The 13,456-nt window shown below is 36.4% G+C and overlaps 1 protein-coding gene across 4 annotated transcripts in view; it reads right to left on the bottom strand.

Annotated features, from left to right (window-relative positions):
* Slc17a6 (solute carrier family 17 member 6) overlaps positions 1–13,456 on the bottom strand; it is a 39,374-nt gene that overhangs the window by 15,075 nt on the left and 10,843 nt on the right. For all 4 annotated transcript variants that reach the window (XM_048359874.1, XM_048359875.1, XM_048359877.1 and 1 more), the window contains 2 exons: positions 2,821–2,935; positions 1,604–1,691 (listed from right to left, as the gene is read on the bottom strand). In XM_048359874.1, the coding sequence (XP_048215831.1) occupies positions 1,604–1,691; positions 2,821–2,935 (203 nt within the window). The remainder of the gene's footprint in view (positions 1–1,603; positions 1,692–2,820; positions 2,936–13,456) is intronic.

Genomic DNA, 13,456 nt, shown 5'->3' with positions numbered 1-13,456 from the left:
ACAAGCTAGACACTGGAAGGCTATTTTTGAAGCTCAAGTATTGCCTCTCTTAGTAGCAGAGGCATGCAGGTTGAGATTTACGTAGTGTTTGTTGGCTTTATTTTAAAATTGATCAAACGTGATTCTGAAAATAATGTCTTAAAAGGATAAATCAAAAGAATGGTACTACTTTTGATCTACATGTATTAACAATATTAATCTTTCACTGTGGTTTACTGTAGTTCTAATATCTAAATTTAAAAATAAATTTATATTCTCGCTTATCTACTTTAGAAAATGTATTTCCTTCCTTACAGACGTAGTATCAAAATGGAAAACATGAGTACTTTATAGTCAAGAAAGTGACCTTAAATCAATGAACTGTCCTAAAAGATTTTATAAGCTGTTAGTTTCAGATTAGCTGAAAAAGCTCCCAGTTTAAAAGTTGAAACTGAAGTCTATAAACACTGTTTCTCAAAAGACCAGTAAGGGCTGGGAATATGGACCAGTGGTAAGAGTGCTTTCTTTGTATACATGAAGCCCTGCGTTCGATTCCCCAGCACCACATATATAGAAAATGGACAGAAGTGGAGCTGTGGCTCAAGTGTCAGAGTGCTAGCCTTGACCGAAAAAAAAAAAGAGAGAGAGAGAGAGAGAGAGAGAGAGAAACCATGGACAGTGCTCAGGCACTGAGTTCAAGGCCCAGAACTAGCAAAAAAAAAAAAAAAAAAAAAAAGGAACAAACTACTCTTTGGGCTCGGAATATGGCCTTGTGGCACGAGTGCTTGACTTGTATACATGAAGCCCTAGGTTCGATTCCTCAGCACCACATATATAGAAAATGGCCAGAAGTGGTGCTGTGGCTCAAGTGGCAGAGTGCTAGTCTTGAGCAAAAAGAAGCCAGGGACAGTACTCAGGCTCTGAGTTCAAGGCCCAGGACTGGCAATAAATAAATAAATAAATAACCATACTCAAAAGACCAGTAAGTTCAGAATTCTCACAAATAATAGCTTTAATAAGCACAAAATTATAGCAATAATTCTTGGAAAATAGGTGGAGACCATATTAATTTCAATTATGGTTGTTATAAGCAGTCTGTTGTATGATTTGGACTTTATCACTTTCACCCACAATAATTCTAACATATTTTTATCTAATATGAATTCTAATACATGCTTTGATTTTAATACCATCCAGAATTCAAAATAAATTGAATACTTGCAAACATAAATCTATAACCTTTTATTCTTTATGCTTTATACTTTATAAACATGTTTAGAAGTTATATCCTTGGTCTTGTATACATTTGTGTCAGATCATAATAAAAATAAACAGCATGAATATGCTAAAGAAAATAATAACATAGTATTATAAAATTCAACCATGAATATATGAGAAAATCTGGATGAAATGGATCATTTCCTAGAAAAATATGAAGCACAGAAGAAAGAGAGGATTGAAAACCAGCAATAAGAACTAAAGAAATGAAAATAAGTGATAGAAAAATCAGTGTTCTACATCAAATATGCATAGATTTAAAGTGAGTTTATTTTGAACTCTTTCAGTTGCAGCCATAATTTCATAAACCTTTGGCACAATAACTACATCCACATCCGATACTCACCACAAAAGGATGTGGTTGCCAGCCTACTCCTTTCCAGAGGAGGGGCCCATTTGCTCCATATCCCATGGCAGGCTGGGTATGTCACACCCTGTGATGGTGAAGACAAAATATCACCATTTAGGAAGCAGAACCATTGGAAATTTAGCACAGTACTTCTCTGACACTGTTTCCTCTGAAACAGCTACCAGGTGTTAGAGTAAGCTGCTGTTTTCACTCTGCACCACATACAATATGAAGTCTTTTTAGTGACCTATTCAAATGCCTTCACCTTTGAGGTCTTTTTTCCATTTCAGATTCCTCTGATTAGAATAACAACAAAAAATAAAACCTTTTTATTATTAAATTTAGCTGAAATCCTTAATCGTTTGTGAAACTTAGGAGTTCTTCTTGTGAGGCAGTATGTCCAGTGCTTTCCATATATCAGGACGATGTAAGTCTTAGATCATTGGAACTCACCCTTCTTGAAAACAATATTTAAAATCAAAGGTATTAAAATTTATTAGCCTTTTATTTCATTATTTTTTTCCTTTTTTGAGTGAGAGAATTTTTTTCAGTTGTGTAATAGTTTATACTATTTATCTATTCCTGCTATACTCTTTGTAAAGAGAAGGCATGACAAGCAGGCCAGACTCAAATTTTTTTTTCTTTTCTTTTCTTTTTTTTTTTTTTTTTTGCCAGTCCTGGGCCTTGGACTCAGGGCCTGAGCACTGTCCCTGGCTTCTTTTTGCTCAAGGCTAGCACTCTGCCACTTGAGTCACAGCGCCACTTCTGGCCATTTTCTGTATATGTGGTACTGGGGAATCGAACCCAGGGCTTCATGTGTAAGAGGCAGCGCTCTTGCCACTAGGCCATATCCCCAGCCCCAGACTCAAATTTTTAAGTATTATTTTATTTAAACTCTGAAGGCAAAAAAAAGAAAACTATTATATTTTTATTCTTATTTATATTCTTATAATATATAATATGTATTCATAAAAGTATACTCAACGAAGTATTAAAGTAAAAAGGTATACCATGAGTAAAGGCCAAGAGAGACTTAGTTTAAAGCTCCTAGAGACTAGCAGCTTAGAGGAAGAGTGTCTAGGCTCTGGGTTGAATCTTTCAATACCTTATCTAACATTTTCATTGTTCCAATAATTATTTAGAAATAAAGGCACACATAAATTGATTTACTTAATATCACCAATTTAAAATGATGCTTTCTTTTAGTTCCATACCTCAACCAGTCCCTGTAATATCCTAACGAAGATGACACATCCATAATGCACTTTGGCTGCTGATGGGATTAGCATATTTAGAGTAGAAGTAAGAAGTATAGCCGCTCCAAAAACCCTAAAATACAAAAGACAGAAATATTATTTAAAAGAGTCAACATTTTATTGACACAAATCCAAATTTCTTATGTCAAGTTCAGCAGTTAGGATAATTAACCATTGCAAACAATCTTAAAGAAGACATCTGCAACAATAAATACACTCTAGATTGATTAGATGACCATTGTAAATGTATTACTGAACTATCTACAAGTTATTATACCTCATTTGCATTATAAGAAAAACAAGAATGATCCAATAAATTGGATTATACTTCCTTAACCAATGTAATTACAAGCTGAATATATTTAATGAATCATTTTGTTTGTGTTTGGTCCAAATCCCCTTCTACAAGGTAAGTTACTTATGGGCAAGAGATTATTCTCAACATCAACCTTAATTAAATTCTCAGCACTTAGCACAGTGCCTGGCACATAGCCATGGAGAAATATTGGGGAAAATAGCAAATGCATATTTTTTAGCTTTGCAAACTAACACACACAGAAGTTTTATAAATTGAATCATATTTTAAATGATCTAAGTAGCCTCACATTTATATCTCACAGTACATTTTTATTGTGTTAATGTTTGTGTTTAAATTTATTATCTTTAAGTAGTTTTAGGAAGGGGTGTCAAATCAACACATCCATTCAGCAAATATTTGCAGGAAGTGTAGTGCTAAAGGCTATGTCCATTTGTCCCATCATTTTAAGAAAAAGTGTACATAATTTTCACGCTGAGGAAGAAAAGTATTTCTTCACTGGGGAATTTTTGTAGCGATGTCTTGAAATGATGTTTTGGTACCACCTAATGAAATTATTTGTGAGGGTCCCACACGTGTTACTAAATCACACAACAGTCCTTCAGTTCAGTCAACACTGGTTGGCCCATAGAAACTCTAATTTTTTCCAGAGGCACATCCAAATGTAACTGTCAACAGCCTGGTTTCTAATTAACCTGCTGCTGGAATTTGATGAATGACTTTATGAGGGATTGAAGCAGAACAACTACTTTATATCAATCATAGAAATGTGAAAATATATGCAGCTGCTATCTGCCTTCTCCACCAAGGTAAACAGTCCGTCATCGTGTGGATGTTCATATCCGTTCTTCCTCTGTCATGTCTGCTGAAAATATATCTTTGCTTTTGATTCAAAGATATTACAGTATGCTAAGATTGGAGGGTGTGTGTGTGTCTTTTATATTCATATCTCTACAACACACATATCTTCCTAAAAGTATTTTGGAGGTGTCATACATGAATTTTGTTTTCTATGAAGGAAACATTCCCTCATCACTTTTTCTCTTTTGGACCAAAGTTTCTTACAGTGCTGTCCTCACATAAGCTGGTGAGAAAGGAGTTGAACCCATTTGCTGGCTTAAGATTTCTCAACCTCTGCTGCACAGATATCTTGGACTGAATAAGCATTGTTCTGAGATGCCTGGATGGTATGTTATATGATGCTTAGTAGCATCTCTGTAGTTTATCATTAGATAGATGCCAGTAATGTGCTAGTCCCTAACCCCAAAGTATAAAAACTAAAAATGACTCTAGCAATTGTTAAATTTCACATCCTCTGGAAGACAAAATCATCCCCCAGTAGAGCTGAATTAATTATGATCTACTAGTTGTATGCCTGCTATAACCAGAACACTAGTTAATGAGCATTTATTTACTTGGTGAGAACCCCATGACAGTATTTCACATGATATAAACTCCACAACTGCCTAACAATCCAATGATACAAGTGTTTTGAATTTATTCTATTATATACAAAGGAACTAAAACTTATGTAAGTGATGCCTTCTTTTTAATGTTGTTAAACAATTTTTTTTTTTTTTTTTTTTTTGCCAGTCCAGGAGCTTGGACTCAAGGCCTGAGCACTGTCCCAGGCTTGTTTTTGATCAAGGCTAGCATGCTGCCACTTGAGCCACAGCGCCACCTGTGGCTGTTTTCTGTATATGTGGTGCTGGGGAATTGAACCCAGGGCTTCATGTATAAGAGGCAAGCTGTCTTGCCACTAGGCCATATTCCCAGTCCTAGGTAATACTTCTTTTAGTTCTAGTTCTGTCTTATTGAAAAGTGAGAGAGGGCTATCATTAATTTTTACAAATGAAAATGTTGCTCCACTATTCAGTTTACAATGCATATTTGGATTCTAACTATAAATTTCAATCATAATCTTTACATATTTAGCTGCACATGATTATGCATGCCTGTGATCCCAGAATGCAGGAGGCTGAGGCTGGAAGATCAAGAGTTCAGAGCTAGTCTGGATTGCATTAAAGTAAATTATTTACAAACCTACTTGACTCATACTAATATTCCTGAAATAAGATACTGATTGATTTCACATCGTTCATATTTCTCTTGAATGGTGTTTATAACTGTATAATCATAACATGTCAAAATGCTTTTAAATTTGTTAATTTCTTGAAATATTCATTTTGCTTATGGTTATCCATTGCTTCTCAAAATACATTGCCAGATTCTATTTAGAACAGAGGTTTATGCCAGGGGATTGTATTTATAGAACACTTCATCTACTTTCCCATCCATATTCATCCATAGAAGTATCACAATGAAAAAGTAAAACAGGTTCTGCTAAACATCAGATATCAGCTGAGAGAAGAATATAAGGAGGGTAAATGGGAGTGAGTATGGTCCAAATACTTCTAGATATACTTCTGGAAATAAGACAAAAGAAAAACCATGTTGAAATGAATTTAAGAGACAAATAAGTATAGGAGGGGAATGCATAGGGTAGATTGGTAGTATACATGCATGAAAATGTCACAATTAAAACAGCTTGTGTGCTAATAAAAATTAAAAGTAGTCACAGTGACAAACATTAATTTGTACAATTAATACATTGTTATAATAAAAATAAAAAATAAAGTAAAATATAAAATAAAAATAAATAATAAAATAAAAATCATTATAATAAAAATAAACAAAAAGTTCATATAACTGTTACCAAAAACATAGTAGCATTGTGTCATGGTTAAAACTTAAAACTCTCGGGCTGGGAATATGGTCTAGTGGCAAGAGTGCTTGCCTCATATACATGAAGCCCTAGGTTTGATTCCTCAGCACCACATATATAGAAAACGGCCAGAAGTGGCGCTGTAGCTCAAGTGGCAGAGTTCTAGCTTTGAGCAAAAAGAAGCCAGGGACAGTGCTCAGGCCCCGAGTTCAAGGCCTAGGACTGGCAAAATAAATAAATAAAACTCTCCCCAATTCAAGAACCTGCTTGAGAAATGAGCAAATAAGCTGAACAGACATTTCTTGAAAACAGAAGTACAAATCACCAAACACACACACACACACACACACACACACACACACACACACACACACACACACACACACACCACATATCACCAAGGACTAAATACAATACTCATGCCACTTCTAGATTCTCATCTTAATCCAGTAGCGTTATTAGACAGTTTGGTTTTTTTTGACCAACAACCAGTGTAACTGTGTACTTGAGACATGAGCCTAAGGAATCAATGTAGATACAGGAAGGAATCGGTGCATGCAAAAAACTCAAATGAGTCAAAAGACATACACAAATACATGCATTTAAAGAATGAAAATAAATGTGTCAATGATTAGATTGTGGGCACAGATTACAAGAAATTTTCTATTATTGCTGTAACTTTTCAAAATTATTCCAAAGTGCAATGGCTGAATTGCCTAGTATACTGACTATAACAAGCATAATTCAATTATGTTAAAATGGCTAAGAGATGGGCTTTAGAAAGAGCCAGACAGCTTAAATTAATTCCTCCACCACTTATGATATGAGTTGAGTAAGTAATACCTGCATGTATTTCCACTGTCAGGATTGTTAAAGAGTAAGACAAGACCTTAGAATAGTAGCTAGTTTTACTTCAAATAGATTGTAAGATATAAAGAAACATTTTCAAGTTCAGTGCATGTTTTGCTTTTCCATAAAGCAAAGTGTAAGTAAGGGCAGGCTACCAACTACTGAAAGCTCTTTGCTTCCTATTATTACAGTCACAAATTCAATTGCCAGGTTTTTGTTTAGCTATAGACTAATCCCCTAAAGTAACCAGCAACATCTACTAAGTGACTTGGAATAAATAAAGTTACTACTTCAAGCTTTGTATATTCACCTGAATAGTCAGGGAACTTCCACTTATTTTATTTAGGTTTTCATTTTTTTCAAATTCCAACCAGAAAAAGCTAAATACAATTGGAAACTACTTATGCACTAGTTTTACTCCAAAGGAGTAGATTTACTCCATAAAAGTATGCAACCCTTAAGCAAAGCTTTTCTTAATTTAAAAGGAGAAAAAAGAAAAATTAAAAATCTATACAGTAGTCTTTCCTATGTTCATTGCACAAAATGAGTTCTGCTTTTAGAACTTTTGACATTCTGGTTATTTTTACAATTTAAGATCCCAACTTTTATAACTTTTCAATTCCAAAAACTCTCCTTTTCCTTTAGGATGGTGTAGAAACAAGTATTTCTGCACAATTTACTGAAATTTTTCTTCGTAATTAAATTCTCTTTAACACCAAAAAAAAATACTAAAACTAAAGTGTAAAGTCCTGTACCTATCATGGTTTCTAAGCTATGAATGTATTTCTCAGTTTTATAGCTGCTTTGGCTACTTCAGACTCCAGATCTGCTTTAGAGTGCATAAATACATCCACTCAGCAGAATACTTTTAAAACAGCAACTTCAGGAAAGAGATCTGGGGACCAAAAAAGGTATGTTAATAAGTACCAAGAAAAACATGAGGCGAGAATGCCTACGATAAGATGGTTTTTCAATTAAGATTTCTTTCTCATGGTTGTATTTTTTTAAATAACCACTTCTGATCATAAAATGAATCTGAGAGTGCTCTGCTGCCCCTGTTTCACTGCTGGAATCACCAAGGCTCAGTGGGTTCACATAATTTTCCATGGCATACAAATAGGAAAGTAATATGAAGGCTTTGGTTTGTATTTACTCCATCTGGTTGACAGTTCCAAATATCTAATCACTAAGCCCTATTATATTTAACTAACAGCAGTAATAATAGTAATAACTACTTCTAACAGAGTCAAAGGAGAAAATTTTAACCTTTATACACCATTGGTGGCAATGTAAGTTAGTGCAGCCATTGTGGAAATCAGTTTCATGGTTCTTCAAGAATCTCAAACACCAGATGTAATGTAGAACCCTGAGATGATGCTCTTGGGCACATATCTAAGGAATGTAGTCAGCATACATAGAGGTATCAATCAGCTCTCCATGTTTATGGCAGCACTATTTACTATAACCAATCTATACAGTCATATTCAATGCCATTAACCAAGGAATAGAAAACAAAAATGTCATATTTACACATTCTTTAAAAAAATATGGAAACAAAGAACTAATGTTCTCTGAGTGAGAAAGTTGAGAAAGAGAAATATTTAATGTTCACTCTCATCATACATGAACTCTAGAGGCACATACATACACACATAGACACAAATGATGTGAGCATAAAGCAGGGAAAGTTTGGGAGGGGAACCCATAAGAGGGAAAAAGAGGCCGATATGGAGGCAATTATGATCAATGTGATTTGTATGCATGTATAAAAATACAATAATGAAATCTACTAAGACCGGTTTAATTGGGGCCAAATTAGATTGAATTACATGATATGTATGCATGGAAATACCACAAAGAAATCCATTTGTGAAGTTAATTTATACTGGTAAAAAAGAAGAAATAAATAAGTAAAATGGAAGCAGGAGATAAAATACAAAACCTTTACAAAATGAAAGTCTAATGGAATGAGGGACAGTAGGAGCAGCGAGTGAGACAATAGAATTCTGTCACTTGCTTCTTATGTTTTAAGTGAGTAGTTAAAACCCACAGCTGCTTCATTTATGAAGAGATTTTCATTTTGACAAGAAAATCTGGATGTCAAGAAGAAAATGGGAAGGCTGAGAATATGGCCTAGTGGCAAGAGAGCTCACCTCGTATACATGAAGCCCAGGGTTCGATTCTCCAGCACCACATATCTAGAAAACGGCCAGAAGAGGCGCTGTGGCTCAAGTGGCAGAGTGCTAGCCTTGAGCAAAAAGGAAGCCAGGGACAGTGCTCAGGCCCTGAGTCCAAGCCTCAGGAATGGCCAAAAAAAAAAAAGAAAAAGAAAGAAAATGGGAAAAGTAGGAGATCTGAAGGTGAAAATAGTGTTCAAAATGATACAATATTTAGCAAGGTGGTTTCATGTAAGCCAAGGGCCTATTACAATATGAATTTCCAGGTGTCCACTTCTGGTTCAGTAGGTCTGTAGAAGTCTGGGAGCTGCATTTCTAATGAGTTTCCTGGTGATAAAGCGACTTTCTAGACTTCATGTGAGATGTATTGGTTAGCAGTGTGGGGTCCTGTCCCAGGTCACCACAAAAGGCAAAGATATGGGAGTATTCAACAAGAATAAACAGAACTGAATATTGCAGAGTACGTTTTCACTAGAGAGGAAAGAAGAAAGGGTACGATGGAACCACTTGCTAAAACAGAACTTGCCCTTAACAATCAATGCGAATTGAGATTGGATTGAGAGATGGGCTGGGGGGGCGGTGGTGGTAAATGGCCTACTGGTAAAGGGCTCACCTCGTATACATGAAGCCCCGAGTTCAATTCCTCAGCACCACATATATACAAAAAGCCAGAAGTGGCGCTATGATTCAAGTGTGTGTGTGTGGAAGAGAGAGAGAGAGAGAGAGAGAGAGAGAGAGAGAGAGAGAGAGAGATTCTTTGGATCCATTTTCACTGACCTCACTGATCAGATTGAATGAACAGCTTCTGTGTTCTTTTTTGAGGAGAGTTGCACAGCCTGACCTAATATTAGTTAGGAATACAAGTTCAATAATCTTACTATACTAGGTATGACCTTGGGCAAGTAGTCATAAACTCACAGTTTCTAAGCCTTGTTTGCTCAGTCTGTAAAATGGAAATGGTAAATCCCTCCACTTCAAACCAATTATGAAAGGGAACAGTGTCTGTGTCATAGGAAATGTTTCATAAGTGATGGTTGTTACTGTAAAGAAATTTCCCATTCTTGGCTGTATTTTTCAGAGATTATTATTCCTCACCCGTTCTCTCCAGAATGATTTTTCCCTGATTATATTATTTCATGGATGCATAGGTCGTCTATATCATACTGAAATTCTAGCTGCTTAATACGCATGAACAATTGTAATGGAAACTCTCTCTCCCATATAGAAAGAAATCTTGCAGGATTGATGGAGATGCACAAGTCTCTTGATCTCCACTCCAACATTCCATGTAAAATATCTTATGGGATACAAACAATAATTTTAGGAATCTGACATTCTATTATAAATCTCCCCTATGGTAGTACCCTGACCTATTTATTCCTCCCTTTGTCTCTCACTTTTTCCTTTTTTTTTTTTTCTTTTGCCAATCCTGGCTCTTGGACTCAGGGCCTGAGCACTGTCCCTGGCTTCTTTTTGCTCCTGGCTTGCACTCTACCTCTTGAGCCACAGTGCCACTTCCAGCATTTTCTGTTTATGTGGTCTAAGGAACTAAAACCAGGGCTTCATGCATGCTGAGCAAGCATTCTACTGCTAATCCATATTCCCAGCCCTTCACCTTTTCCTTTTAAACACACTTGCATGCTCGCACATGCACATGTGAGTGCACACTGACACACACACACAGAGCCTTCTTTTTCCTGACTTGTCTCCTCTAACAGATGTTCCAAAAGCAGTGTAGGTCTATTTCTAAGACTTAAGCCCAAAAGGGTATGCGATCTCCTACCTTATCTATTATTATCTATTATCTATTATTCATATCCCTTGCATAATGGAATCCAGGCCTTGTTTTCCTCAATCCCCATGATATTCATAGAAACTTTTGTCTGTAGGAAATGAGCATCAAAGTACTTTGTGTCAAGGCCTTAAAGAAAGGGTAGCAATAACTTTCCTTACTGAAGTATACCTAGATGACAACCACTCTTTCATCAGAATATTGTTGATCACAATGTGTTTTTCAGTGAATTGACTCTTACTTTCCTTGAGCCCATTAAGTAGACAAACTACAATTCGGGGCCTGGCATCCTATCAATTCTATAAAACTATGCTACTTGTACCAAATGGAGTGAAGGTTGTAACCATGGGATAGACTTTAGAATCCTCTGGTGGGTAAATCCTCACTCAGGATAACTGATGGTTTCAAACATATGACCCATTTTGGCAACAAACCACATTCAATTTGCTAGTTTGACCACAGCATAGAAACCAATGCATCTGAGAACAGAGGTTCTCAAGAATAAACTAGGAGGTCAGTTATCAGATGTAATAGAGTATGCTTTTAATATCAACCACTATGGTATTTGATGTAATTGAGCTTTTTGTTTTTTGGCCAGTCCTGGGGCTTGGACTCAGGGTCTGAGCACTCTTCAGGGCTTCTTTTTGCTCAAAGCTAGTACTCTACCTCTTGAGCCACAATGTCACTTCCAGCTTTTTCTGTTTATGTGGTGCTAAGGAATCAAAACCAGGGCTTTGTGCATGATAGGCAAACACTCTACCACTAAGCCACATTCCCGGCCCTTGTGCGCATATATATATATATATATATATATATATATATATATATATATATATATATATATACATACAGAGAGAGAGAGAGAGAGAGAGTGCCAGTCCTGGGACTTGGATGCAGGGCCTGAACACTGTCCCTGGCTTCCTTTTTGCTCAAGGCTAGCACTCTACCATTTGAGCCACAGCTCCACTTCTGTGGTGCTGAGGAATTGAACCCAGGGCTGCATGCATTCAAGACAAGCACTCTACCACTAAGCCATATTCCCACCCCCTCTTGTGCATATTTCATATGCTTTTTAATAACTAACTTTTTTGGTTCATCTGATGCTAAATTATAAAAACATAAGCATATGACATACTTAAAATATTTCAACATATACAAAGAAACAGATTGTGTGGGAGCATCTTAATATTCACATGAGTTTTATTGCTCTATGATTGTTTTATTTTGACATAAACAAGTAAGTTTTACAGCACGACTGCTCTAAAAATAGTTTCTACCACTGCAGATATTTCAAGTTTGTCCCCTGATCAAAAGGCCTAATAATAGAAAATATAGAAGCTTAAAATTATTCCATACTTCTATTGTCTTTCCTATGGATCTATCTTAGAATTGGGTCATATACTAGCTCAGGGACTTTAAAATATCTTTAGTAAATCAGTTCATAATTGAAAATCAGACATCCTACATTGTATGCCCTAGCTCTGCCTTTTATTTTCCTATAGTACTTTAGAAAATAAGTCAAATAAATGTTCAGTTCTTTAAGGGGTAAAAGAAGTATCTGCGTGCCTGCCTCTTGAAGTGTCCATAAGAAAGGAAGAAAGTGTACATAAAAACTAACATTTTATATATACATATATGTGTAAGTATTATTCAGTTCTGAAGTGCCTCCTCAAATGAACAGTAGAGCAATTAGAAAGATGATTTATAATTCATATACTCTTTCTTCCTATCCTCAGTAATATTCTACTATTAAGAAAGAAGGGCATTTTATTGCTGAGCTATCTGTTTCACACTGCCTAGAACGTCTTTGTGTGTGCACTGATTGCCACTCATTTTACCTAGTTGTCTGTTCTGGTTGCACCTGCATCGAATAAGTGTTCTGGTTTTTCCTCACATTAGTCTAAAAATGTTTGGAAGAGCAATTGCTGAAAACCTGCATCACCAACTACTGAGTGATAAACATCCAATGCTATCCAAATTGACTTAGCTGTGAATTTTGCAGTTATACTCCTATCTATGCCACAGAGCAAAAAAACACCCTGGAGTAGCAGGTCCAGCCCCAAAGGATTTTCCCTGATGAAGTGACAGGAACATTGGTGATATGACACTTATTCCAACAATATCCATTTTTTCTACATTCAGTCAATGAGTTTCCATTTGGGAAGTGGCTTGTCATTTAACAAGGAGCCTAGTGTTCCTCACCCCAGGTGTACAACTAATCCTCTCCTACAGGGTCTGCAGGAGTAGATGGATTCAGCCTGTTTAATCTATTTAATCTAATCAAATCTGGGTCTGGGTGCCTCCTTTTGTCACATCTGATGCCCCATTCCCATATTAAAAAAGGACTACCCAGGCTCAAGCCAGCCCCCTGTGTCCCTTGGTACATCATTAAGCTGTAAAAATGACTTCATCACTCATGACAGAGAAATTAGAATGCCCCACTGGTGGCATATGGCAATGGAAGAATTGCTGTACCAGCTGCCCACCTGACTCACTCCTGTGAAATCATGGCTCTCTTTTCCAGAGGCTGCTGCTGCACTGCAGGAGGGGAATGCTGAAAAGCAGCAGAAACCACAGCAAGGGAGGGGAGACAGACAGGACTGGGGAACAGAGGATGGTCTCAGCAAAGCACATTAATGCCTGGAACACTTCTCCCCACCTCCACCTAAATACATACACTCATCATTAATCTGTGGAAAAGGATATTTTCTTTTGTCAGAAAAATGTAGGATCCA

Source organism: Perognathus longimembris, chromosome 13 (assembly GCF_023159225.1).
Source record: "Perognathus longimembris pacificus isolate PPM17 chromosome 13, ASM2315922v1, whole genome shotgun sequence".
Lineage (NCBI taxonomy): Eukaryota > Metazoa > Chordata > Mammalia > Rodentia > Heteromyidae > Perognathus > Perognathus longimembris.
This window is presented reverse-complemented; position numbering and strand designations above follow the sequence as displayed.